Below are 27968 nucleotides of genomic sequence, written 5' to 3' on the forward strand. Positions count from 1 at the left end.
ATGTGCCAAGTAGCTGCTGGTGTGAAAATATTGCGTATATTCCTGCACACAGTCATTTCCGACAGCTAAAAGGAAATTGCTCGTTTCAGGAAACAGAGCGGGCTGTCTTTTGCAAATGAAATCGTACCATCATGTCAGAGGATCAAAACAGAATGACAACCATAGAGGTGGACACTGCTTTTCTCAAATCCAAGAGGGGGATCCTGAAAGTAGCAGAGATGGTGAGACAATTCGCACATCTCCAAAAGTCTGAACATTTTTTTAGTTTCCAACAGAAGAAGTCAAAGAGCTAAGACGTGTCCTGTGCACGTTAGGGGAACAGATACAGTACATGAGGCGATAACATAGCATCACAAATTAGCTTTAAATGTTAGTCAACAATGTTATTAGAACTAGTTTTAAAAGGCTGAAAGACCGACTGGATTAAAAAATGTGATGTGGCAACATGTGCCGAGCGTCTCAGTTCCTCTTTTGTACGAAGGAAGGCAATGAGTGAATCAGAAGAACTGAAGTGTTCTCTGAAGTGTTCACTGAAGTGATCTCTGCTGGAAGTTTAGTGAAAAAGCTCAACTCATGATATCACAGTTCAATAATTTGACACGGTTTTAGAATTAACATTTTCTATTGTGGCAGTAAACAATGTTCTGTCTGTGTCTCTTCTTTTGGCTTCAGGTGACTCTGTTTGTGGCATTAGTGTGTTTCGCTGCAGCATCTAGACCAAAGTACAGTATTACAGCCACAGTGTTGGAGTTTGTGATCACTTCACTTCTGCTGTTGCTGTACGTGTTCAAACTCAACAAAAGGCTGACCTTCTTCTTTTGGCCTCTCATTGTGGGTAATGTTTTACAGAACATACAAGTTTCAGCCTATTGTACAGGTTGCATTTTTAAAGTTTTTGTTCTGTTCTTCTCAGGATGTTTTTAATTCAGCGTTTGCAGCAGTCTACTTTATTGTATTGAGCCTGCTGGCGTTGACTACATACACTGTCACAGGCACACTGGTTGGAGGGGTGAGGAATATTTCTTCCAAACATTGATTTTACATGTATACATGTCCTGTAACCAAACAATATCAAGTTTGAAGATTCAGCTTTTCTCTATCTCTATCACACACACACACACACACACACGCACACACATACTGTTGTCGATATATAGTGTTATGCATTTATTTTTAAATCTGTTCTTTATTTGCAGATAGTTGGTTTATTATCAGCTGGGCTGCTGTGTGTGGACTGCTTCATGCTTTTCAAGAACATCACATTCAACAAGCCGAGAAGCGAAATTCAGAGGCAAGACAACCAATGAATGAATAAATGACAGTAAAGTAATACAGTATGCTATGTGAGCATTAACAAGTTCAAAGCTTCTACTCATTACTTTCACATTTACTTCATGATTCAAAGCTTGTACCAGGTTTCAGCATATTATGATTCCAGTTGTAATAATTCAAATTGATAATGCGACTTGTTTCTGAAAGATGCTTTTCAATATATTTTAATTGACACAAATGTAATGGAATATCAATATCAATAAACATTTTTCCTTTGCCTTGTGACACCATGAGTTGAATATTTCCACTGTGTGGCTCAGGATTGTGTTGCATGCAGCTGGGGGGGGGGCATCGCATTTCACATCTGGAGAAACCAGATGTTGCGCTTTTTCGGAGCTCGCGCTGCGTTTCCGCGCTGTCATTGTTTCCGTTTCCACCAACGAGAAGCCTCACGCCTCCGCATATCTTTTTTTTGTTGTTTTGCCTTGAATCCGTTACGTTACGTAGTAGTTTGGGCTATCTGGAGTTTGAGGAGAGTTAATATATTTTTCCAACCATGGGAGACATCGAGGCTCCCAACTCGAATCGGCCGCGCCAGAATGTCCTGCTCTCTGTTCTCCCGAGCAAAGAGTTCGCCTCCTCAAGGAAAGGAATGCTGCTTATTGCTGAAGTGGTAAGAAATGACCAGAGGGATCACTTCTGTAACAAATGAAACTCTTACTCTGCCATTGTTTTCGCCAGATACGCACAAAACCCCAAAGCGCGCTACGTTTTGGATACTTTTATTTGCTGTTCTCAAAGCGTCATGGCAGCTGAAGCAATGTGTTGCTTTAATCCACGTTTGGAAACAACTTTAATTCACTGTTTAACTGTCATTTTGAAGATGGGTCAGTCAGTTTCCGTCACAGGCTTTCCATTAGTAAAGGGAGGAGCAGTGAGGGGTTAAAGCAACTGGTACACTTCTAGAACTTGGAATACACATTTGTACTGGATTATAGACACGCTGCATGAAGACCACTCTAACTAGCTTGTCCGTTGTACAGAACCATCGGCGCTGTCAGGGATCAAGCTAAATAACCCTCAGTCTCTCAGTGTTGTGCCAATTTAAAATCAGCTATGTTAACGTTTATAGAGTATAGTGGTTACTTTTTATTCTCTGTTCAAGTGGGTTTCAACAAAGCAGGGAGCTGACTGTGTGTGTGATGGTGTTAGTGGTGAGGGCGGGGAGATTACCAGCAGCATGCATTTGTTACAGGAAGGGTCTCGCTGTTGCATGAACCCTTAAAATTAGTGTCATGTGAGAGAGCATTCATCTCCCTCACAGTCACATCCTCCACTCTGTGGCCCAAACATGTATAGCCTGGAGCACAGTCCTGTGAATGCAGAGCTCAGCAGCCCCCTGCACACACACACACACACACACACACACACACACACACACACACACACACACAATACAGCCTCTTTACTACTCAACAATGTGACCGCTATCCTCACCCCTAGGCTAAAATGCTTCAGTATAGCTACACTAAAAAAAGCCAATTGGCCTCTACTGACTACAGCAGAAGTGTGTGCTGCTATGTGCATGTAGCTGAGTGTACACCTGGTTTAAACTTACATAGAGTGGTAAGACTCACTTTAGGACATTTGTGTCAAAACCTCTGCTAAAATCAGAGAACATTAAAACATCTTTAAGAAAGATGACCTTAGGCTTCAATAAAAAGAGATGAGGTGTTATTTGCAAATTACAGCAATTGAAATGAATGTGGTTGTTGTTGCTGTGTCGGTACATCTGTGTCTTACCACCCCGTGCTAATCTAATCTCTGGAGGAAATCCTGCTGTGTGTTTGTGGTAACAGTGTGAGGTGGCACAGGACCTTTTTATAGTTTGTTTGGTTGAACTTTTATCTTTGACATAAAAGGTCAGTTTAAATACACAATTCTGAAAAAAACGTTTCATTTACCGATAGTAATATGTGGCCTTTCACATTTTGGTTTTATTCATGCATGTTTTGAGATCTGTTTTTTAATACAATGGAGGGGAATGGAATTTAATTTGAAAGCGCTCACATTATAGAGAAATTGCATTTTAAAAACTCAACAGCAGTGTCTTATTACAGAAACAGTGTCCCTGTTACTCTGCAGCATCCATAGAATGGAAAGAAAACTTCTGTATTGATGTATGTGATGTAGGATATCTTTTGGAAAATCAATTGACAAATTTATAACCAGAATAGCTTTTGAATTTTCAGCTAATCCAGCAAATTAAATACCTGACCAAGACAGGGACTTCATCACAAAGTAAAATAAAAATCCCAAACTGCCATAAAACAGTCTTTTATCGAAGTTTGCAACTTTGTACAAATGATGCAATACAACCAGAGATATAAAAAGGATAGCTAACAGTAAAGCAGTATGGTGAAATCGCTGACAGTTGACAAATCTATGTTGTCTCACACTATGTTGTCATATCTCCCAACCCTAACTGGAACTACTTTTTACATGTTGCTTTCTTGAGTGAACTGACCCTTTACACTAGAGTTTAAGTTTCCATGGCTGTTCATTGGTGTGGAGCAGTAGTACATTGGGATTCATTTGGTTTTAGCTTTATATTTCACAAGTTAACCATAGCGTTGTAACCATCCCTGGTATTGTACTGTATTGTATGGTACTGTACTTTGCACTGCAACCTCCTCGCTGTACTGTAGCTATAAGCTTTTTGTCCCAGAACATCGTGGTTGCATTGTCTTTTGGATAGAGTTTAAAGCTTACAGATAGTGTTATATGAGCTCACAGTTAATGAAGTCAACTGTTACATGTGAGTAAAGTGAACACAGCCCCGTAGCTTTTCCATTCTTGGGAGCATTAGTCAGACACAGATCCTGCTGAGCACACATTATTATACACAGTATGTCAGAGCACTGTGCATTTCTCATTAGGATTCTCAGTCGCAGCCAGCAACAGGCCCAATAAGGAATGTGAAATCACAGGGTGTAAACCTAATGTTGCTGAAAAAAGATTTGTTTGTAGCGTTTTGAAATATTTTCAAAATGCAAACAAGCTGTTAATAAAGGGTGCATGGTGCGGTAAATGTGTGCAAAGTGTGCCTCCTGCCTAGGTGGTGTAAAGTGATTGGACTGTCAGAATCCTTAGCTCAGTATGCAGCCTAATGTGTTTGTGGCCTCAGGATTTATGATGTTTTGTGAGTTTAAAAGCCCCCACATGCACTCACAGCAAGTTTCACGTCCTTCAACACCTACTCAGTAGACTCGTACCTTTTAAGGGCAATGCTTTGAAGACACGCTCTCTCCCATCTGACCCCACTTCATAGCACAGTCTGTTATAGTGCAGTTCATCTTTTATAGAGTTTGCAAAACAAACGATTACATGATGATTCGTCATTTGTCAGAAAATGCATCACAAACAAAATTGTTGAATTAATATCAAGCAAAACTGCCGTGAAATAATGTGTCCAGCTTTTTCAGTGTTTTTTTTTAAATGTAATTATTATATCTTTGGCTTTTGGACAAAACAAGAGATTTTCAAACGTAACCTTGGGCCCCGGGGAAGTTGAGATGGACATTTTTCACTATTTTCACTATTTTCATTGACCAAACCATTAATTCATACAACATCAACAAAAATATGATTGGAACTAAAAAAATAATTGTTAGTTGCAGCCTTAATACAGTCTCACTAACCAGACTTTCTGCCTTTCTGATGTGAGATTTGTTTTGCCGGATTATGTACAGTACAAGAAAATGTAGAGATGCCAGCTCATCTATATTTATAGTGCATCATAGTCATCCCAACATCCCAGACCCTATTCTCCATAAGCAAACATGCCCGAGCATCTACTGAGGAACTCAAAGAAAGGCTTCTAATTAACATGTAGAAATCGTATCGATCCCTGACAGGATGCTGCTCAGGAGCAGCATTTTTAAGTAATAGCAGCTGCAGTGGTTTGGGTTCAGTCAGGGGGAGTTCCCAACCTCAGGCCAGTGTAGGATGACTGACTGAGACAAAGACAAGATGGCCGGGCCTGTCTGAGATTACAGCGTCTGGACTTGCATTCGTTTGCACTGATATAATCTGTCCAGCACTTCTAATGGAAAGCGTCAAACACAGGGCACGCTCAGTTACTTTCATTGTAACTACTTGTTGCAAACAAAGAGCACGTTTGAACGTCCTCTTTCATTATAACAAGTTTATCTTTTTGTTTGCTTGCACGTGCATGTTTGTCTGAGAGAGAACAAGAGAGATTCAGTGTAACAGTGCACAAGTCGCTCCGAAAACACGTTATCTTTTAACAGCTGTATCTCCTTACAGGAAGCGGGCCTGAAACTTCAATTCCCTCAGACTTCCAGCTATGAGACAGTTTTACATTATCTCAGAGGAAGAAGATCAAAGAAGATTCATTTTATTTAGCCAGTTGTGTTTAAAATATTAATTTGGCTTTTGCTTGAAGCAGCTCACTTAATTAATTAAATATGAATTCAAGACAGGAGTGACTTCTTCAAAAGCTCTTAATTATCTTTGATCCCAAAAAGATCCCAAAAAGAGTTAACCCTTTGGTCAAAGGGTTAACTCAACTCTTCATTGATCTAAAACAAACCCCAATAATAATATACATTTATTTTGTTGTTTTATTTTTTTGTGAGGTAAAATTGCTCTTTAAATATTCAGTATCCTTAATTATTGATTATTTTTCATAATCTGAGCACTACAAGCGGAGTGACAATTAGATTTTTGGACACATCATACTATGACATTTTTATGACTTTTTCGATATACTGTACTATGACTTTTTGTTACTTTTTTGATGTGCTATACAATTACGTTTTCATGACTTCACATTATTTAACCATCAATATTTTTCGACATACTATACTATGACTTGTTATGACTGTTTTCAACATACTATATTTTGACTTTTTTCAACATACAACTCTATGACCTTTTGTAAGTTTTTTCGACTTACTGTAATATTACTTTTTTTGACATACTATACTATGACCTTTCATGACTTTTGTGACATGTATACAATGTTCTCATTCTCATCTTCTAAAAAGAGGAAATTATATGCAGGGATGTGTTTCAGCTCTATTCCTCTCTCTGTTTACATCATTGGTCTCCGACTGTTGGGTTTCTCTCCACGTCTCTCACGTGTGTGAATATCGCACTTGAGTCCGAGTCCGGACTCAGATGCCATTGTGTCTGGACCCTGGACCTAAAAACGATTGATAATTGATAATTATAAACATTTTACGGAGCGCTTCTATTTTATCCGGCGCAGCTTTTCCAGCCTTTACGGCACTCATTCAGTGGTCCAGGAAACACACCGACCAATTACATGCATTGTAAATCACATCACGTGATGCTACTCAGCCAATCAAATATGTTTATTCCGATAAGCTTCCCAACTCTAGTGAGATTTACACACACGGGGAGACGGGGCGAAAGACCAAGCAGTGGGAGAATAATATGTGAGTCAGAAGTTATCCCACATGGAATTCTCCAAAAAGAGAAATGTGGTCAGAGAGACCAGAGCCTTTAACCAAGAGTGGACCGACTTTTATATGTTACTTATTCCCACGGGCAGGTCTAAACCAGTGCGTCTCATATGTTCAGAGTCCGTGGTGATTATTAATAGCGACAATGTGAAGCGCCACTACCAGACAAAGCACAACTCTTTTTAGCAAATGTACCCACTCACATCCGAAATGATGTGAATGAAATAGAAAATAAAACTAAAAGCCCAATATGATCAGAATCCTAACACATTCAATCACTGCCCAACAATGATGTACACAGAGAGAGGAATAGAGCTGAAACAAGTGGTTTCAACAACCACAGATATAACGTTAGACCCTGCACACACATTTCTCTTATTAGAAGAGTAGAAGAGTAGAATATAACATTGTTGCTTTTCGGATGACATCACTTCCCACCTGAATAACCTGAATTTAAAGCTGCAGGGCAAAGTATGTTAAATCAATTTTTCTTAAATTAAATTAAAATGCTTATTTTTTTACATACTATACTTTATAATTTTTTACTTTTTACATACTATGCTATGACTTTATATTACTTTTTTGACCAACAAACCACACCCTTTTTACGGCATACTATACTGTGACTCTTTATGACTTTTTAGGACTTAAAAAACAAAAAAAACATTGACTTTTTTTGACTTACCCACTCTACCGCTGAGCCACAGTCGCCCCTATACTATAACTTTAAAACTTTAAGTTGTAAGAACAATTTAGAAAGGCAATACAATACAATAGGTTTTTGCTTTTGGCCTGTGACCCATCATAAAGTCTTTGTTTCTGCCCCCCATACTGTACATTATATGTTTCTCTCTCTAATCGTCTCTGCAGGCACTGTCCTTTGTGTCATTTGTGTGTTTCGCGGCATCCACAGCAGCAGCCTTTGTGACGGTTCCTCTGCTGGAGTTCCTAGCTGCTCTCTTCTTGTTGTTCGCTTACTCGACCAAATTCAATGAGAGGTTTAAAGGCTTCCTGTGGCCTCTTATGGTGAGAGCAATTTTCATATAAAATGTAAAACTTTAAAGTCGATATGCATGATTGTAAAACTTTTTTTAATGCTGAAAGAAGAAAAATAGTACAGTGATATGAAGTTTCTCTTAATCATAGTGTTTCTTGCTTTTCTCTCAAAGGATTTCATAAGATGTGTGTCTGCCTCCATTATCTTCTTCATCATCTCGATCATTTCCGTATCCAAATATGTGGACGGTTCCTCTCAGGCTGCTGGGGTAAAGTCGACTTTTGCGCTCATCTCAATATAGCCTAGACCGCCGTTATTTATGTTTTAAGAACACAAAAAATAGCCTTTCTGGAATCATCTCAGTTGTTGTTTTAAATTGTAGCTTTTAATCGTTCCTGTTTCAAATTTCTTTTTTTCACAGATATTTGGGTTCATTGCCACCATCGTTTTTGCTTTAGATTTTTATCTCATTTTCAATGAGCTGGCCGCTTTCCTAAAGCAAGGAGGAGGGGAGTCCAGCGAGGAGCCATCAAGACAGCAAGGTTATGACTTTTTATGACATTTTTACATACTGACTTTATAAAATGTGTATGTCATGTCTTGTATGTATGTATGTCTTTCATATTTGCATTTTTATGACATACTATACTATGACAATTTCATGACATTTTTCTAACATACTATAGTATAACTTTAAATTACATTTTTATATTATTTTTTAAGACTTTTTTTCTGGCATAATGTATATCATATACTGTATATCATACTATCCATCCATCCATCCATCCATCCATTTTCCACCGCTTATCCGGGGTCGGGTCGCGGTGGCAGCAGGCCAAGCAGGCTGACCCAGACCTCCATCTCACCGGCAACATGTTCCAGCTCATTCTGGGGGATCCCGAGGCGTTCCCAGGCCAGCTGGGAGATGTAATCACTCCAGCGTGTTCTGGGTCTTCCCCGGGGTCTCTTCCCAGTTGGACGTGCCTGGAAAACCTCCAGTGGGAGGCGTCCAGGATGTAGCGGCTCGACTCCAAGCTCCCTCCTGATGACCGAGCTCCTTACCCTATCTCTGAGGCTGAGCCCGGCCACCCTACGGAGGAAACTCATTTCGGCCGCTTGTAGCCGCGACCTTGTCCTTTCGGTCACGACCCAGAGTTCGTGACCATTGTTGAGGGTAGGAACGTAGACCGAGTGGTAAATTGAGAGCTTTGCCTTCCGGCTCAGCTCCCTCTTCACCAAGACGGTCCGGTGCAGCGCCTGCTTTACTGCTGCAGCTGCACCGATCCGTCTGTCGATCTCCCGCTCCATCTTACCCTCACTCGTGAACAAGACCCCGAGATACTTGAACTCCTTCGCTTGAGGTAGGCACTCCGTCCCCACCTGGAGGGAGCAATCCACCGGTTTCCGGCAGAGAACCATGGTCTCAGATTTGGAGGTGCTAACTCTCATCCCCGCAACTTCACACTCGGCTGCAAACCGCCCCAGTGAATGCTGGAGGTCATGATCCGAGGAGGCTAACAGGACCACATCATCTGCAAATAGCAGAGAGGCGATCCCGAGACAACCGAACCTGACGGTCCCCGCCCCGGGGCTGCGCCTAGATATCCTGTCCATGAAAGTCACGAACAGGACCGGTGACAAAGGGCAGCCCTGGCGGAGGCCAACACCCACCGGGAACGTGTCTGACTTATTGCCGAGAATGCGGACACAGCTCCTACTGCAGTCGTACAGAGACCGGATCGCCCTTTGTAACGGGTCCGGCACCCCATACTCCCGCAGCACCCCCCACAAGACCCCCCGAGGGACCTGGTTGAAAGCCTTCTCCAAGTCCACAAAGCACATGTAGACTGGTTGGGCAAACTCCCAGAACCCCTCCTGTAGTCTTGCGAGGGTAAAGAGCTGGTCCACTGTTCCACGGCCGGGACGGAATCCGCACTGCTCCTCTTGAATCTGAGGTTCGACAAGCGGTCGGAGCCTCCTTTCCAGCACCCTCGCATAAGCCTTCCCCGGGAGGCTGAGTAGTGTGATACCCCGGTATTTCGAGCACACTCTCTGGTCCCCCTTTTTGAAGATGGGAACCACCACTCCGGTCTGCCATTCCATGGGCACTGATCCCGACCCCCATGCGACATTGAAGAGGCGTGTCAGCCAGGACAGCCCAACCATGTCCAGCGCCCTCAGCATCTCAGGGCGAATCTCATCCACCCCCGGCGCCTTGCCACCAAGGAGCTTTTTAACTACCTCAGCGGCCTCTGTCAGGGATATGGGTGAGCCTCCCCCTAGGTCCTCAGGCGCTGCCTCCTCTGCAGAGGACATGTTGGTCGGGTTTAGGAGTTCCTCAAAGTGCTCTTTCCACCGCCCGACGATGTCCCCCGTCCGGGTTAGCAGTTCCCCCCCTGCTGAGAACAGCCTGGGGTAAGCCCTGCTTTCCCTTCCTGAGGCGTCGGATGGTTTGCCAGAACCTCCTTGAGGCCAACCGAAAGTCCTTCTCTATGGCCTCCCCGAACTCCTCCCATGCCCGAGTTTTAGCATTCGCGACCACCGCAGCTGCAGCCCTTCTGGCCTGCCAGTACCTGTCAGCTGCTTCAGGAGACCCCTGGGCCAACCGGGCCTTGAAGGTCTCCTTCTTCAGCTTCACGGCTTCCCTCACCTCCGGTGTCCACCACCGGGTTCTCGGGTTGCCGCCACGACAGGCACCGATGACCTTCCGGCCACAGCTCCTAGCGGCCGCGTCCACAATAGAGGCTTTGAACATGGTCCACTCGGATTCCGTGTCCCCAACCTCCCTCGGGATGTGTGAGAAGTTCTTCCGGAGGTGGGAGTTAAAGACCTCCCGGACAGGGTTAACAACATTCTATACTATGACATTTTTATGACATGCTTTACCATGACCCATTTTATGACATTCTTATCACATTTGTATCACATACATATACTATAATGTTTTAATGACATATGATACGATGACCTCTTTATGATTTTTTGGGGCATCTTACACTGTGACATTTGCTATGACATTTTTTATTGTATGATATATTGAGTTATGACTTTTTAATCGATTTGATACCTTGACATTTTTATGACATACTATACTATGACTTTATCTTATACTATCACTTACATCACTCTTGACTTTTTGACTCTTTTATTAAATTTGTTATGCTACTTTTTACAATATTTTGACATTTCCTGGCAAACTACAATATTACAACTTTTATGACTATATTATGTACTATAATATGACATTTTTAATACATTTGCATTTGACATACTGTGACTTTTTTACGAGTTCTTATTGCATACTTTTTTAATGTATTTACTTTTGTGGCAAACTATACCACGACATTTGTTACGACTAATTTTGGGCTACTGTGACTTTTACTTCAACAACTATACTATGCCATTTTTATGAGATCCATGACGTACTATACTATGACTTTCTTTAAGGCATATTATATTTTGACATTTTTACTGACCTTGTTTTTTTTTTATCACATCCTATACTGTTTAATGGCTTATGTTTTTGTTTTTATGGGATTTTTATGACATTTTTTGGCATATTATACATTTTCAGTTACATTTTAGTCAACTTTTTGCACGAAAACCAGTACACTACCCAAAGTTTTACTTATTAATGTAACTTCTCCACACTCATGCTGATACCAGAGGTGTGTTTTCATTTTTGTTTTTTAGATGAGATTTCAGACTCTGATTCGGACTGAGACCGCAGACCACCACCACCAGGAGACCACCACCACCAGGAGACCAGCTGACAAGTTTGATCAAACAAAATAAAACAAACTTTGCAGGAGAAATTTCCACTACGAAGCCAGCATGTGTAAAGATCTGCAAGTGTTTAATTGTGTCTCAAGGTTACTTTGATACTGTGTGCAGCAATCACCACATGGTTACATTGCTTGTTGGTTAATTCTAATAATTATGTGCATTTATTTGTAGTTGGGGACTCTCCATATAGTCCCTGAGAGCCAAACATGTGTAAAGAGGGCATTCTGACCCTCTTTACTTATCCTCTTTGAATTCTGTTAAGCATCCATTCAAGACATTCAGGAAACAAGTCTAAGCTGATGTGTCAAATATGTTGGTCTTTTTAAGTTACTAATTTACTGGGCATTGCAAGAAGTTTATGAAATAATGCAAAACACCCTTTGCTCTTTTTGTGCCCAAACTCATATTCAGTGTCTTAGATAATTTGGAGAAAATATAAATGCCAACCTTGTACCTTAAGATCATAAAGCTGGGAAATTGTTGGGTCTCATGATACTGGGTTCTCAGAAGCTGTTTGTACGATCTGAATATGGGAGCAGACAGTATGTCTAAACCTGCAATAATGATTAATATTGACTTTTGGGCACGTACTGCGACCCTATTTACAGACATATTAGAGTACAACACTAAATTAATCTCATTATTGAATACATGTTTAGGTGTGCCAATAATGAAGCATGTGAGTCACCATTTATACATTTGTAGTATTACTATAAAAAAACATGTACAGTATATAGAAGAACAGATTGGTTGCAGGTTGGCTGGTTACAACCTCTGTCCAATTGTCTAAACTCTACAAGAGTGCATTTTTTGTAGTTTGAGGATAATATTTACTGGTCTTCTTTTAAATTTGACTTTTGGTTCAACAGAATTCCTGTGGCTTGCTGTACCACATGACAACCTTTTCTGGATCGTTAGTTTTTATATGACCCAATGACCCATGTTTGAAAGTTGTCATGTGACAGAAATGATGCTACATTTTAAGATCTCTTCAACTAACCCAAAGTTTGATAGACTCTCTGCTCTTTTGTTTCAGTTTGTCTACTGTATGTGTTAATGCATTATTATATTGTTAAATGCTAGATATCCTATATGTGAATGTTTTTTGTTTTGAAAAGTATCTTTGAGTCTTCAGTTCTTCCACAGCCACTACTGAAGAATTACACGCACTAGCCACAGCGAGTGTTTATGTAATACACACTGCACTGCATGAGCGTTACAACAGCACTGTGATTTGAAAATGGATGAAACAGTGGCCTCTAACTTTCATGTGGAATTTCAACTGTTGAGAGCAATTGGCATATTAATGGTGAGAAAAACACTTCCAAGGTTGCAATTACATCCAATAATTATACATTGTTTGCCCTTGATGGGAGAGTGTGTTACTTCTGTGTTTCTTTTTGTTTGAATGGTGCCCAGGCAGAATCCTCGAGACTGAAGATACGTGATTTTCACTGGACAGCTACAAAACTCAACCATACCTTTACCGTGCAAACGCAAAAACAAAACAAGTTGAACACAGCATCATTTTATAAAGGAGGTCCCTTGCTGAACTATTGTTGGTGAAATATAAAGATGTTTTTTTTTTTACTGTTTTGCCTTTTTGTGAAAAAAAGTTTGAATAAAAAAAAGTGAGCTATTTTCAATAATGTCCAAATTACTTTATTTAAATCGTCACTATAAACTGAAGTGTATATAGCTTAGTACGGGTCCATGCTGTTCAAGACGTGTTGTAATCAAAGCACACAGAATTAAAAGCAGAGAAGAGCATCTCGCCTCCAATTTCATCCAAACAGTCAGACTGAGCATGTTCACCGTTTATAGTGCGATCTGGAAACTAGTGAAAATAACTTCTTCTCTTCCCTATAAATAGAAATAGACCATTACACACTGTAGCAAAACGTTGTATATACAGGGTCGATAGTTTTTGACCGATATGATGGTAAATTGATATTATCAAATAGTATAATGCACTTGCGTGATTGTGCTGCAAAGTGTGAATATTTTTACATCACTCAGACACAAATCCATGCATGAAAGAGCAAAGTAGAATAGATGTTATTGTCCATTCATAAAAGTAGTTTGGTCGCCATACCAGGACAAATAGCAGTTGTACGTGATAAAAGTTACTAAAAACATGCGAAAAGCCTGATTAATCAATCTTTCTGTGTAATGTGGAAACTTCTGAGGCTGTTTAAGAAGCCATACAGTTTTTATTTTCATTTTAACCCACAGTCAAACACATTTCTAGTCCTTCTCTTGCACATTTGCGCATGCGCACAGACGCGCTCACACACAACGCACTTATCTGGCTGTACTGCAACAGTCGCCTGAAGTCACAAGGAATACATTTTAGATGACGACCAGGAGGTGGCGCCATAGAGTCAACTTAGACCCAGCACAAACTCACCTCAGCCTGATTATATTTAGACGTCTTATACAACAAATAAACCGCACACCTGTAACTGTAGTGTGAATTCAATGCGTTCAAACGATATCAGACACCAAAAATTCAGTTTACATTTCTTCCTTCTTCAAAAACAAATGTGAATTTTCAAGATAAAGCATTTTTTTCTGTTCGGGGAACAGAAAAACAAATAGAATCTGTTTTGCGCTTTATAATAGCTGCAATGTGGAATGATAGTAATTTCATAATACATGAAGTGTGATAATATACTGTAGATATATGCACACATTTTAATAAAAGCTGAGACAATAATGCTAAAAGTACTGCATTTTCATCCGACCATCTCTACCTTCACTTAATGAAAGTATCAGTTACAGTAATTTTCATTCTTTATGATAGTCCTGTCATGTCTAATAATTAGAAAAGCATTACGAAATACAACGTTCAGTTCGAGGCACCCTGGGATTTCATTTCAAATCTTTTTTTTACGTTTCAAAGACGGAAGGAGTGTGTCGATACCTGAGAAACAGTCCATTCGGGGTAGGGCACTGGTCACCAGGTCACCTACTGATTTCAAAATGAATCTCACTGATGCACCGTCAACATTTCCGTTACCTGAAGCTGTGGATATGTGCAAAAGTAACGAGCTACCAATAGCTTCATCACTCCTGGCTCACAGTGTTGCCCTCATTTTAGGAATGCTAGTGTGAATATTTTGGGGATCAAATAGATGGAATAAGGTACTTTTATTTTGGTAAGTAGATCTTTTTCACTCATTTCAAAAAGTTGAACTTTTGTTGTGCTGCCCCGTCTTTATTGCAGTTAAGAATGACCTTGTTCTGTTACTGTATAACTGCTGGAAGGAGAGATCTTACTAGCGGCTAAAGGTCACATGTTAAAGGCATTTGTAAAGTTAGTCAAGACGAAAGAGAAACAAACATCAGCATGTGTATTCTTTAGATGAAAATATCTACAGCCTTGCTCACAGGTAGAAACCAAAGGCTGATGTCAGTATCTAAGAAAGGACAGTAAAGTTATGGTGCTTCTGTTGTGCTGCAGGCTAACTGTATGTTTCTGGTCCAGTGGTTTCCTGAACCCACGGTCACATTTATTACCACAGGCTTCACAGCCAGCGGTGGGAAATAAGCAGACTGTACAAAAGTTGACCTTCTTTAACTCGACTTCTTTCACAGTGAAACACAAAAATTTATGAAAAGTCAACACCTAGTTAGTGCACGGTTGGAGTGAAGTCAGTCTTTTCTTCTTCTTCTTCTTCTTCTTTTGGCTCCTCGTGGAAGTTATCCTTCATACCGACTTAGAAAGACATGTGGGTGAAACAGAGAATACCTTCAATTCTGTCCGGAGCTCTTCACTTCAGAGTATTTATGTGTCACTGAAAACAGGGTGCCTGAAAAACAAAGCCTCAGACTGTGACGTTGACGTGAAGATTCATTCAGTGGCTGGGCAGGCAGAAAGCACAGCCGAGGTGTTTGTCAGGAGAAGTCACAAGCATGTGGTGATCTTGAGATGGCCCTTCCACTCAAGACTTGAATGAAATAATTTCATTTAGTCCGATTGTCTGCCAGCTCTCACGCAAGCTCAGGTCTTGCCTCCATTTCTCCACGAGATGCTGTGCGCGCTCGCATGTACTCGCTGGTCTGAGCCGCCCCCTGACACCCATTGCCACGGCGCCACCTCCGCACCGCCAGGAAGGTGTTTATACCATACACACCTGTCACGAGGAAGCCAAAGATCTGTGGAAACAGGAAGTAGAAGAACAATGTCTGAATTTGAATGGGAAACAAAGGACTAAACGTGTACAGACTGATAAGATTAGGCTTAAAAGCTTACATGTTTTCAATTGCATGGATAAACATACAGAAAAATGACTTTAATCATGCTTGCTAAAAGCCCACACTCATGCACACAAATGGTCTTGGTGCTAAAGAAATGTGCATTCAGGTTTGCTTTAGCAGCACATGCTATCTGCTCAGTAATCAGGCAGCATGTGACTCAGATCAGATAGCAACTGGAGCTACCAGGCAGCAGCAGCAGCAGCCAGATAACTCAATGATCTGGTCAGAACAAAAACACAAACAGGAACAGCTCTTGCATTTTGCTCTGCTCGGCCACACATATGAGATATCGAGTCGGATACCTAAATGAGATCTTTGCTGAGCTCTTTTTAATGCCTCAGTATATTTCCAAGTAAGAATTCTTAACTAATGATATGCCCCGATAGTAAACTTGATGACTGATCAGAGGAGGTTTGTAAAGATGTCTGCCATGTTTTGTATCTGTATATCTTGGCAAAAGAGGATGGTTGTGACTACTCACCACTGCTGCTATTTCAGCTCCAGTGTTATGGTTGATGCAGGCCAACACAAGAGACGACAAGAAGAAAAAGAAGGTGCTGGCAGCCGTGTTAACCAGATCCTACAGGGACACACAAAAACAAACATTACATGAGAAACCAGATGTTCATCAATACTCATTTTATGCTGCTGATGCAGAGTAATTAAAAAATGAACTTTAAAAATGATTTATCATGTTGTCAGTGGTGAAGCATGAAATTAAATGTCTGCATACATTTATACAGTTAGGGCAATGCTTGAGTTTCAGTACCTATATCTAAACTTTTGTACATGCCTTACGTTGTGGAATATATACATGTTTTCTAAAAAAAAAAAAAGAAACACTAAATCCGGAACTATCTGATCAAAAGATTTAAAAAGAGAACATGTTTTCAGTACTTTTTTCATGTGGAAACATTTTAGTCAAAACCAAAAATGTATTCCGGTTCAATCCCCAGCCCCACACGAAGTATGTGGTATTTAAATTCAAAAAATCATCAATGATATACACAAAATATCTATTCACACAGGAGGCTTAAAATAACACTTTAATTCAATGTACCTAAAGCACTCAAAGCAACAATGTTATAACAGTGGCCTCCTGTCTTTTACATTTTAATAATTTTTCCTCACAGCAGGAGATGGTTTTGTTTTTTTTATACCCCAAAGCACATCAATGAAAGTGTTTAAAGTACTTATGAAATCTGAAATGTATTCCAAACATAATGCTGCATGTAAAGCTGCATCAATGCTAATATCAAAGCTACAGATAAATTAATCCCTTTTAGAGTCCACATACATTTGAGGCTTTTTTTTGACACAATTCAAACCTGTATTTGTCTCAGCAACAAGGCTGATGCCACGTCTAGGTAGGACATCCTGCCAAACTCAACTGTAAAACTGCAGGAGGGCAAAGAAACCAACAGCACACACTTAAAAGCCACCTAGCACCTCATATTAAACACAAACACACACAACTCACTCCATCCCCCACTTTCTTTACACATGAGAAGGGGAATGAAAGAGATTCTACCCTTTGATGTTTCACTCTCTTGTTCTCAGCAGAGCAGGCAGTTAGGGGAGGGTTAATAACGAGGTGCTCAGCACGGCTGGTGCACGGCCCTCGTGATCACATGCATGATAGTGATCATGACAGACGTGCTCTCTCATATGACACACAAGCTCGTAGCGCTGTTGCAAAGGCTGAAACAGACACAACAGACAACTCAGAAAAACTGCAACTGATAGTACAATTTAATCAGTCGTTCCCGGTCCAACGACAGAAAATGAGGACCTCGAGGATCATTCATCTGCGGATCTTGCTGTTGTTGGGGAAAATACTAATTTTTATAGTCATGTTTTTCTTTTATGTTTTTCATATGGAACCATACCACCTCATGCTAACTGGCACAGTCAATGTACAACGAAATCATAACCCCACCCATCTCTCACACACACACACAACATCCCCAAAGACACACTCCGATGCACACTACAAACACACGCTCCCATCTATCTCGCCCAACTGGTTAGACAGGAAATACTGTTTAACATTCCAGTGTCCCGTTCTCAGGAGTAGAAAGGCTTTTCTGCAGCTTTCAGATCCCATTTTCTCTCAAGATACAGACAGCTCAGTCCCTGAAGTTGACCCTGAGCCTCTCCGCTTCACTCAGTTCACAAATTCCACATCTGAACCAGGCCGGCACTCTGTAAAACTTTAAATAACACAAGCACAGACTGGACCAAACCACTGGCTCTGTGGCTCATTATTGGCTGGTGTAATGGTTTTACAGTATTCTCTCTATCTGCTGAGATTCAGAACGTTGCACCAAACTAGTATGCTTTAAAAAAACAACAACACATAAATGAACTGAGTTTAAGTTGAACCCAGGTCAAGTCCAACTGAGCTACTCCCACCCCTAAAAAGGAATATTTTATCCGGTCGAGAAATCAAAACCGTGGTCATCAGAGTGACATGCGGAGATACTGTCCACTATACTACCGGGGAGAAATCTAGTACTTATAGCAAGCAGTTGGACAATCCAGTTGAAACCTCTGTCAACCTTGACCAACTATGTCTACATTACCTAAAAGCACAAAGCCCCATGACTTTATCTGCTACAAGTAACAAGACAGCATCCACAACACAGCAGTAAAAAATATACAAAAAAAACGAAATGATATTTTTACCCCATTTGTGCCTTTGTAAACACTAATCTGTATCAACAATGTGGTCTTTTTAATAGTAAACTCCAACAAGTTGTCTTACAGAGGAGATCAGGATCAGGGCTGTCATCAGAAGTCAGTAATAATTTAGTTTTTTGCTCGTATATCAGGTTTTTGCAAAGAAAAAAAGAAAATGTTGCTTGTTAAGGGATTAATTGTACCACATGTTCCGTGTAACTGTATGTGGTTCTATGTTTCTGTTGTGCTCTCAGGATAGAAGCCAGAAATAGTCTTTGGACTGCAACTATGGAAACCCTAGAGGACGCAGCAGAAAACTAATTATGAAATCTATTCTCATGACAGTCGAATCAAGTCCCACAGAGCTTGAAAGCTTCATGCAAAAATAAAAACGTCTCTCCGGGCTTTCACATCTACGCCCGACTCTTGTTGAAAGACAAATAAAGATAGTAGGGAAGTATTTCATGCCTTTTGTCTGCCTGGGTGGCAAACTTCAGCTGTCAAAACCAAGAAAGCTTTTATTGGATTCCGCTTGTAGGTAAAGTAAATACAACATGAGCAGAGTGGTCTATGGTCTGAGCTGATGATAGATTAATGACTATGGCTAATAATAACCACAAACCTCAGCTGTGTGTGCAGATTCAGCAGAGATGTAGATGACTACTGGCAGAATAACACGGGGCCATCCAGGAAAGGATTAACACACACATACATAAAGACGACATACTGGGTCAATTATGATCAAACGGGTATCTTTACTTGCAATATTATCCAGTACAGGTTTTGACAAAAGGTATGTGTGTGCAGTGGGTATGCAAATTGAATAAAAATACATTATTTGAATAATGAAAACAAACACCCATACATCTGTTTAGACACCACAAAAAATAATAGATCAAATAAACTCTGATCTTAGCTCTTATTTTAGATAAGATCTTAGATTCTGACTTCAGTATAACAAGTTATCCAAATAGTTGTCATCTCTACAATGTGAACGGGAATTGCAGATTTGCCAAAATGTCAACAAATAAAAAACAAGGCGACTTGTTTGTAAGGAGGTGACAGGCCCAGTCATTCATCCCCAACTCATTCATGCATTAACAGTGATGAGATACTGTCTGTCCCCAGAACAAAACAAAACATGATATATTGGCCACACTGGCAGAGTTTTCAAACCGATGCTCTCCTTTTGGTCGGAGAACAACGCTATCCCTCTCTCCCCGTCCCTCCCCTTCAGGCTGTGAATGTTCTTCCCCATGTGTGTCCTTAGGGTCGCCCCATTTCTGTCCCACAACCCCCTCAGCGTGGCCGACAATTATTTGGAAAACAATGCGCTGAGTAAGTCTGCCCGTATGTCTCTAGCCGGTTGTGCGAGGCAAGCTCATTCGCGTGAACTAAACCCTGAAGTTCAACTTAAAAGCTAAAAAAGTCACCAAGTGGCTTTATAACAAGATGCCTGGACTGCGTTCGTTTCCTTGTTGAAGGGGAGGGAGCGGCGGTCAGGACCTGTGTTTCCCCCCTCTGTGCTGCCAAAGTCATCACAGAGGGTGAATTGGAGGAGATGGGATCACATAATTGTACGATCAAAACCCTCCCTCGAACCGCATTATAAAACAGCTCACTTCACAGGGGAGGAATGGCAGCGTCAGTCTGCGGTTTAGAGTTTGGAAACGGGGGAAGGCAGCAGAGGGGTTAACAGTTGGTGAACACTCTGAAAAGCTTTCTAATGGTGGAATTCCCAGAGGCCTTATGTGACTGGAGCAGCTTTGAACTTGATAGACATAAACAGCGTGGTGTGCAGCCTACAACTGTGGAGTGGAACTGAGCATCATGTGCTTGTTAATTACAACAGCTTGGAGTCACAGGGCACAGACTGTGAAATCAAACTGCAAGTCCGTCTTTGCCACAGTTCACTCACCAAAAGTGAACAGGGTTTTTGTGTTGTAACACAGAATTTGTTGTCGTCCAAATATATGCAATTACTAATTATATTTAAAAAAAAAAAAAGCCCACCAGTCTAACTTCTTTGAAGAATAACCTCCTCTAAGTCTAATGGCAACCCACAACACAAATACTACATGTTGACAATTGCACAATTCTTGGCGATTAATCACCTGAATGGAAAAATAATTCAGCCGACATGAGACGTGCCAGTGAGCCTCCGGAGAAAATGAACAGAACGTCTAAGAAAAAGAACCAACGGTAGGATTTTAGATTATCAGCACTGCCACTCCGAGACTGTGAAAAGGTTTCATTTGGTGTCATCCCACCAAAAGTAGAAGCCAAAGGCCCTCCCTCCCTTCATGTATGAGGTGGAACACTGTACCAAGGATGCCATAAAGCAATCTGATAGCTATGGTTGGATTTGGACATCTGGCTTAACATCACTACAGTGTGTACACTGTGTGGCTTTTTCTTCCCCACTCCTCTCTGTAAAGGATATTTGGCAGCAGCTCAGAACACACCAACATGTGTACGCAGGCCAACACTGACAGGCTACCAGTATCTGCTGGAGAACACCCACCAGCTCATTTGCCTACAGCTGACAATGCTTGTCCTGGTGGCAACACTGAAACCGTTTGCACTTCCAACCAGCTCCATCCTCACTGAAGTTTCACAGTTTTGCTGGTAGAATGAGCTCGTGTTAAGCCTGATCATAAATAAATATAATATCACTTTTTTTTATGGCATACTACAGATGACACATTAGGTCCGCCTGCACCTACCGTGAGGCTCCAGTTGACGTGGGGCACCTTGGTGTGCAGGTTGAGGCTGAAGATGAGGAGGAGGACTCCTGTCACCACGACATCACTGCAGCTGACAAACTCAAAGAAGTACACTCCTCCACAGGGAGAACACATCATGATAGTCTCTATGCAGATGAATCCGATGAGTGATAGGACCTAAAGTGAGGAACAGGAGACTGTTTATGTTAAACATTTTCAGTGTTTTGAAATAGATAGTATTTTCTTCAATAGATAACAGAAATAAATGACTCCTGGTTATACTGCTCTTAAGGATAAAAGGGGTACTGTAGCCATTTCTGTAACTTTAAGTGAGTGTCTTTCCAGATGATGAAGGGATCGTCCTATGAATAGACCAGAGGTCGTGAGCCCATCTCTAATGTCTCACTCCTGGCAGCCCGAGAAGAGGCGTCCCTCCAGCCAACATCCATCAACAAACCACAGTATGGGAAGAATTCTGCTATTGAGGTGCTCCTCTTGCCATCTAGCCTCCGACGAAACCACACGCAGATTACCGATTGGCTCGGAGACGTAACAGAATCAGGAGAATGCCACTGCAACATATTACCGACCTGAAGCAGCCACATTTAAACCAGTTTAGACCAGATCTGCTTGGTCTACCAGAGAGGGGCAGGTTCTACATTTTGTATTAAACGTTGTTACATTATATTGTGTAATGACGGGTATGAGTTGAGGGATGATGATGGGAGGTTAAACTGTAAGAAAATAGTCCACGGCGACATTTTGAGCTTTTGCAATTGGCACAATATTTGCTACAGTTCTTTTACACCTTGCATCAAACTCATTTTGTACTTGTGCCCAAAAGAGCAGTTTCATGTACACTATGGCAGGCCTCGAGTCTTATCTGTGTTTATCTCCCCTCTATTCACTGAAGGTACAGGATGGAGTTGACTGAAGTGCGGCTTCATAAGCTGCTTATTCTCCATCAGCGAGACACTGCAGGTTGATACCGAGCTGCGGGGTAATGATGCCAGCTCTGATGAAATGGATTTTTAAAAATAAAGACCATAAAGTCATTAGCATGTGGGTTGAACAGGGGTGGGTCTGGGGTTTGCTGTAGTTGCAAAGATGAATTTGGGGTCGTTTATATTTTAGTTTGTATAAATAAGAATATCGACAGAAGACATTATTTCATAAATATTAATAATATTATTTATTTCATGAAGCCCCATCTCAAGGGAATGTTTAAATATTTACAAATGTTTTGCCACTAAAACAAATGACGTGACAATAATAGATAGATGTGGTCTCCATGCAAAGCTCCGTTCTGAACATCTACTGATATGAAGATGAAATGAGAGATGTCACCTACGGTTTGCATCTGTGAATGTGTGGTTATGTTTAAAAGAGGCCTTATTTATAGAAGATGTAAGAAGGGCAATGACTCATGAATTCTGTAACAATGGAGACTGGTCTGGTCACAAATCTCAAAGTTCATCATTGAGAAGTGACAAACTGACTTAAGGGGAATGGTTATTTGCTCATTTATATTTCTCCTGTTTTTGTGTGCCTATTTGGGACTTCAGTTATCTTTGGAACAACGTTTTTGGAAGTAATTGAATTTAACCAATTATACAGCAAAGCCTTTTCTGGAGATAAGACAGTTGTCCCGTTTCTTTTGCAGAAAAGTCTTTAAGACTCTCAGAAGCGCTTGAATCTGGATCTTTGTAACTTGTTTATTAAGGAGCTAATCTGACTCCAGAGTGTCCATCAAGCTTCAAAGTTAAATACTTCTTAAAACCCTAACACTGGGAATATTTGTGAAACCCAATATAGATTTTCTTCCGATCTTGAATCCACCACAACTAGTTGCATTGCTCGACACTGTTGAACAAATACATTTGCGGACAAACTCAAACAGTCTCATTAGCAGATGACCCCTCCTCCCGTCTCCCAGCTCTCAGCAGCTCAACATTCAAGCCTGTTAATCCAGATTAATGAGCAGAGTCTACCGTTTCTGACTCTCCCGTTTGTGACAGACTCTTGGTCCAATGTTCCAAGTCTCTGGCTGAGACATCACCTCACAGGATACACCTGAAGATCCTAGAGAGCAAAGCATGTACAGAACATGTCCAGCTTTCACATTACCAGTGACACGCTAAAGCAAAGACGAGAGAAAGCCCATTTTAGAGCATGCAGTTGGACAGCAATGCATCTGTGACTGTAACACAACCAAAAAGGTTACACCCAAATGGGAGTGGAGGGCTGCATGGGCCTAGGGGTGATGTCATATCTCTTGAAGAAAGCATATTGCTTTTCCCAGGTCTATTTGTAGCAGGTGTCAGGCAGACACAGAGCACTACTGGACAATCTTGTAAGTAATGATTTTATGTCAACCGTCACCCCTACACAACCTGCTCATCAACTCTCTCTCTCTTCTCTCTCCCTAATGCACACAAATCCTTATCTTTGGGATTAAGCACATGATTAGTTGCCTTTAAAAAGGCCTCTAGAACTCAGATCCCCTTCTTATACACCATCTGTTCTGGGCAGAAAATGAATGAAGGAGCAAATAGGCCTCACTGCGAAGACCACGCAACATTATATGCTGCACCCCAAGTGCTGTGGGACCTCGTGCACAAAACAAATGACCCCAAGTTGTCGAATATGCTTCAGCAGCCGCCCACAATCATGTATGTGATGGAAAAAGTAGCCTGAATGCAGGTTATATTTCACCCTAGGGAATAAGGTAAGTGTGTGTTGCCGTGCGTACAGGCAACAGCATGCATGTCTCCCCACATGCATGCACAATGTGTCCTTGTTGTCTTTATGTCTCCCATCAAGCCCCGAGTAAGTAATGTTTCGACCAGAAGAGAATTTAGCATATGCAGTCTCTCTCAGAGCAGGAAGTGCTCGCTGACATTTGGGAGCATCTGGTAACTTCATTACAAAACATCCACAGACTGAAAAAAACCACCGTAGCATAATATTTAATTATCACTTGTTAGAATAGTCAAACGTGGGTTCACATACCATCGTGAGTGAACTGCTAATCATCATGAAGACATGAGGCTTGTTTGGAAACAAAGAGGGTTTCACTGGTGTTCCGTCGGGTCCGACAAGGTATCAGATTCCTGTCATACGCTGAATATCAGTTGGTCTTTGTTGACCCAGTCACAGTAGAGGGACAAAGATGGACACACCTCGCTCAGGTTACATCCTACTGGGGGCTGTTTCTGATCAGTACGGATCAGCAGCCTGTAGCATGTAGTGTACTGTACCAGTCAATTTTGCATCGATGCTCACCATTGCTCCATACAACTTATTTCTGTGCAAAGACGATCTATTAAAACAACACATGACTACCGCCCCCTTTCAGCCACGGAGCAACTTTCCGTTAACACAGTGATGTGAATAACAGGCACAAAACCTCCTCCGCAAGTGTTTCCAGATCAAGCAGAAACTGTCCTGCATTAGGTGCTTGTACCAGTACAACACAATGCAGTCAGCTTTGTATCGGCATCAATCCGTTCTAAAAGATCGCCACACAGCCTCAGCCGGGACGGAGCTAAACAATTAAAGAGGACAGAACAATAAAATTGCAAGCCAGTGAAGCTATTAGCGTTTGGCAGCAAGCCTTGTAGGCCTCCTCTTAGGTACCGAGTGTAAACTTGGATGACTTTCAATGGTCCCGTCCTTGGCGGTGAAGGATATTTGACTAGCTCAAACTGGAAAGTCAGCATCAGCGCCGAACAAACCATTCAAGTAGAGAGACAGTACAAACAGAAGGTGTGCCATAGCTGTTATTTTTGACTGCATATACATGAGAAATATTTAGGATCTTCCAGGAACACAGAGAGATGGGTGTGCACTTGTTTTGTTCATCATTGTTTTAAAAAGTACATTAGCAGAGTTGCAATATTTGCATGGCATTCTATCTTTCTGTGCTACGTTGTGCCGTTTTGGTAGCAGCATTTACATTCTAGTTGTATCAGGGGGGCGTTGGTGGTAAAGGTTGTGAACAAAAGGCTGGTTTTGAACCTTGATACTTTTTAGTCGTTGACCGAAATGCACAGAAACCAAATGTCTCGTCAGTTTGTAATCTCGTTAGTGTCTCAATCAAATCATGTTACCAATTTTAGATTGTATTTTATTTAGACAAAGCTTTGGGGGATGTGGAAGAAATACAGAAATAAAAAGTCTGTTCTGTCATTCAGCAGACAAGTCAAAGACAATATGATATTGTTTGAGGAAGACTGTGGATATGAATCTTCTTCTTAGTTACTGGCTGCTCCAAACTTCTCCCACACTGATGACAGATGGCTTCCTTCTCATGTACTCAGAAGTAAACATCACAGCTGTGTGCAACTGCACAGGCTGACTGTGCACGTCTGTTAGAAAAGTGGGACACTCAGACAGCCACAAGCTTTTTAAACTTAAGTTTGAAAAGTGAAGCAGAGAAGCCAGAACTCTGCGGTTTTTTTGGACTTTTAGTTTGCTTGTGCTATCCACAAACATTATTAGAGGTAGTTGCTAGCTTCCTCAACTCCATGGTTTTTCCTGTTGTGGACACACTCCATCATGTGTGTGCAGGCCTGTGTGTTTTGGCACCAGAAGAGAAGAAATGGCTCTGGCTCGATAGATATTTCCTCCTCTGGTGAATTGCCAGAGCTTTAGGAGTTTGTTGGTGCCTCTGTCTCAGTTCAGATATCTGGTTAAGACGTATTGATTTGAAAAAAAAACAGTGAATATGTGTTTATTCCCCCCCACAGTAACTACTACATCCTGACAAATAGATGGTGCTAATATTTATTTATATTTAAGGATACACAGTTTATCACTGGTGCAGGTATCACTGGGTGCATTTTTGAGTGGCCCCACAGTTAAGGACATGGAGAGCAGCAGGGGAACAGCAGAGGGCAGGCACACATCTGAGAGGTCATTTTCTATCTACTTGCAAACCATGCCAGGTTCCTACCGAAATACTACACACTAAAATAATAATAAAAAGGTACTGTTGGGGATAACGCCACTTAAATACTGTACCATTTTGTTGAAGCCAATGTGCATCCTTCAAAATAAGAGTCATTCATGTTTGACCAGCTGAGCTAAATTCTCTAAATTGACAGTTGACCTCACCCCGGTACCTTTACGTGCCACGGTGTGGTAGGCATGCTGTTAGCATGAACCCTTCCTAACCACTCTAGAGGGTGTGGAGCAGAGTAAACCAGGACCTGTAGAGCCACATCTGTTCGAATTAACATTTTGGGCTTCCTACTTCAGAGATAGATAGAAGTCAACTGTGAGGTTTTAACGCTAACATATTAGAGTATTGCTTTAAAGGAGAAAAGCACTTTCTCTGCAGAGCCATGTTGTCCATGTTAGTGGCTGCAGCTGCTCAGTGGATGTGATCCACTAACGGTGCGTCATAGTTAGTTTTACTCACTTGTATGTGCAGGCTAGCTGTAGCTACATCTATGCATTGCAGTGATGTGCTCAAACTTACCACTTCAACCATCTTTAAAATCCCAAAGTATGACTTTAGGTACTCCATGTCGCACCGTATCCCCCCCAACACGTTCCTCGAATGGACGGGCTCGGTGGTGGGTTGATACGGACTGTTGGCCCCGGAGATCATAGAAGTGTTGGAGGCCTCGCCGTCAAAGCCCTCTGCCTCCTCGGTGGTCCTCATGATGACTGTCGGGGGAAGCTGGACTCTCGACTGGCAACGTTACGACACACAAACACACGCTGACAAACCGCCTGGATCCACCTCACGAGCGCAGGTTGTGTTTCAGAAAAGCACACTTTGTTCCATGCAGGCTGGAAGTGGATGGAGAAAAGAAGCCAGGCAGTCCACTCTTCATGGCCACCCTACGGGGGGAAACAGCCGCGACGGGTGCGCTTTCAATATTGCGCGCTGCAAAAACCAGGCTGGGGTCCGTTTTATGTAACCCTGCGCTGTTTCCTCCTGGTTGCAATGTTGCGTCTCTCTCTAAAGAGCCGCACTTCTAACTATGTTAGCGGGCCACTAGTACGAATCCTAGTGTCACTTCACCGTGGACGATTCTGGTTAGTTCAGCAGCACCGAAACAATGCTTACCGGGGGCTGTGTGACTCCTCTCTGCGGCCGAAAAAACATCCACCCATTGTGGCCCAGAAGAACCGAGAGGATCTTATTGGTTCCTATTGTAAACTTAGGCTATAGTCTCTCTACGGCAGCCCACAGTGAGGCTGTGCCCGTGCGCCGCTCGACTCGCTATGGATGCAAGGCAAGCTTGTCTCCGCCCCTCTGAAAACGGCACATTCTTGTGTCGATCTCTGCGCCCGTTTTAAGTGTTCCCAAACAGCCTGCAAAACGAATCCAGCCGGAACCACGCCGACAGCTCCGGGCTCTGCTGCATTGTTTCTGTCTCTCCTGTTTCTCGGACTGGTCCTTCCTCACCGTTTGTGTGCCATCTGCAGTCCTGCTCGTTACCTCCAGCCAGGCCTGATGAAAGTATTTCAATAATACAAGTATTATACTCTCCACAGGATTACAGTGTGGATGCAGAATGGACTTTATATTGTAGCTACTTCATCCTCCAGGGTAGCATTTAACTGCACTGGTACTAAAGGTTTGGGCTGTATTATCTTGAAAAAACATGTCTAAAACAAAAGCTTAAATAATAAAATATAAGAACAGATGCATATGACTGCTTTTCTACAGCTATTTTCTCAAAATTGATCGATGCAGGTGTGACAACAAAA

The 27968-nt window shown here is 41.6% G+C and overlaps 3 protein-coding genes across 4 annotated transcripts; 2 read left to right on the top strand and 1 right to left on the bottom strand.

Annotated features, from left to right (window-relative positions):
- The first annotated feature begins 129 nt into the window (after positions 1–129).
- Positions 130–1537, top strand: cklf (chemokine like factor). The gene is made up of 4 exons (XM_031846174.1): positions 130–221; positions 673–831; positions 914–1009; positions 1197–1537. Exons 1-4 carry the CDS (start codon positions 132–134, stop codon positions 1305–1307), a joined length of 456 nt encoding a protein of 151 aa, XP_031702034.1. The 5' UTR covers positions 130–131; the 3' UTR covers positions 1308–1537.
- Positions 1538–1729: 192 nt separating this feature from the next.
- cmtm3 (CKLF-like MARVEL transmembrane domain containing 3) lies at positions 1730–13807 on the top strand. Of its 2 annotated transcripts, XR_004212743.1 has the most exons (6): positions 1730–1945; positions 7656–7811; positions 7955–8050; positions 8204–8324; positions 11476–12877; positions 12988–13807. XR_004212743.1 is itself a non-coding variant. In XM_031846172.1 (5 exons), the coding sequence occupies exons 1-5, from the start codon at positions 1829–1831 to the stop codon at positions 11502–11504; spliced, it is 519 nt and encodes a 172-aa protein (XP_031702032.1). In that variant the 5' UTR covers positions 1730–1828; the 3' UTR covers positions 11505–13807. The 2 variants fall into 2 exon arrangements, 1 of the variants encoding a protein (XP_031702032.1); XM_031846172.1 differs by having other exon boundaries at positions 11476–13807.
- On the bottom strand, positions 13762–27799 carry cmtm4 (CKLF-like MARVEL transmembrane domain containing 4). Its single transcript, XM_031846171.1, has 4 exons — positions 26725–27799; positions 21240–21416; positions 16313–16411; positions 13762–15729 (listed from the first exon to the last, which is right to left on the bottom strand). Exons 1-4 carry the CDS (start codon positions 26908–26910, stop codon positions 15565–15567), a joined length of 627 nt encoding a protein of 208 aa, XP_031702031.1. The 5' UTR covers positions 26911–27799; the 3' UTR covers positions 13762–15564.
- Between the last annotated feature and the right edge of the window lie 169 nt (positions 27800–27968).

This window comes from Anarrhichthys ocellatus, unplaced genomic scaffold, assembly GCF_004355925.1.
Source record: "Anarrhichthys ocellatus isolate YVR2014 unplaced genomic scaffold, GSC_Weel_1.0 scaffold6, whole genome shotgun sequence".
NCBI lineage: Eukaryota > Metazoa > Chordata > Actinopteri > Perciformes > Anarhichadidae > Anarrhichthys > Anarrhichthys ocellatus.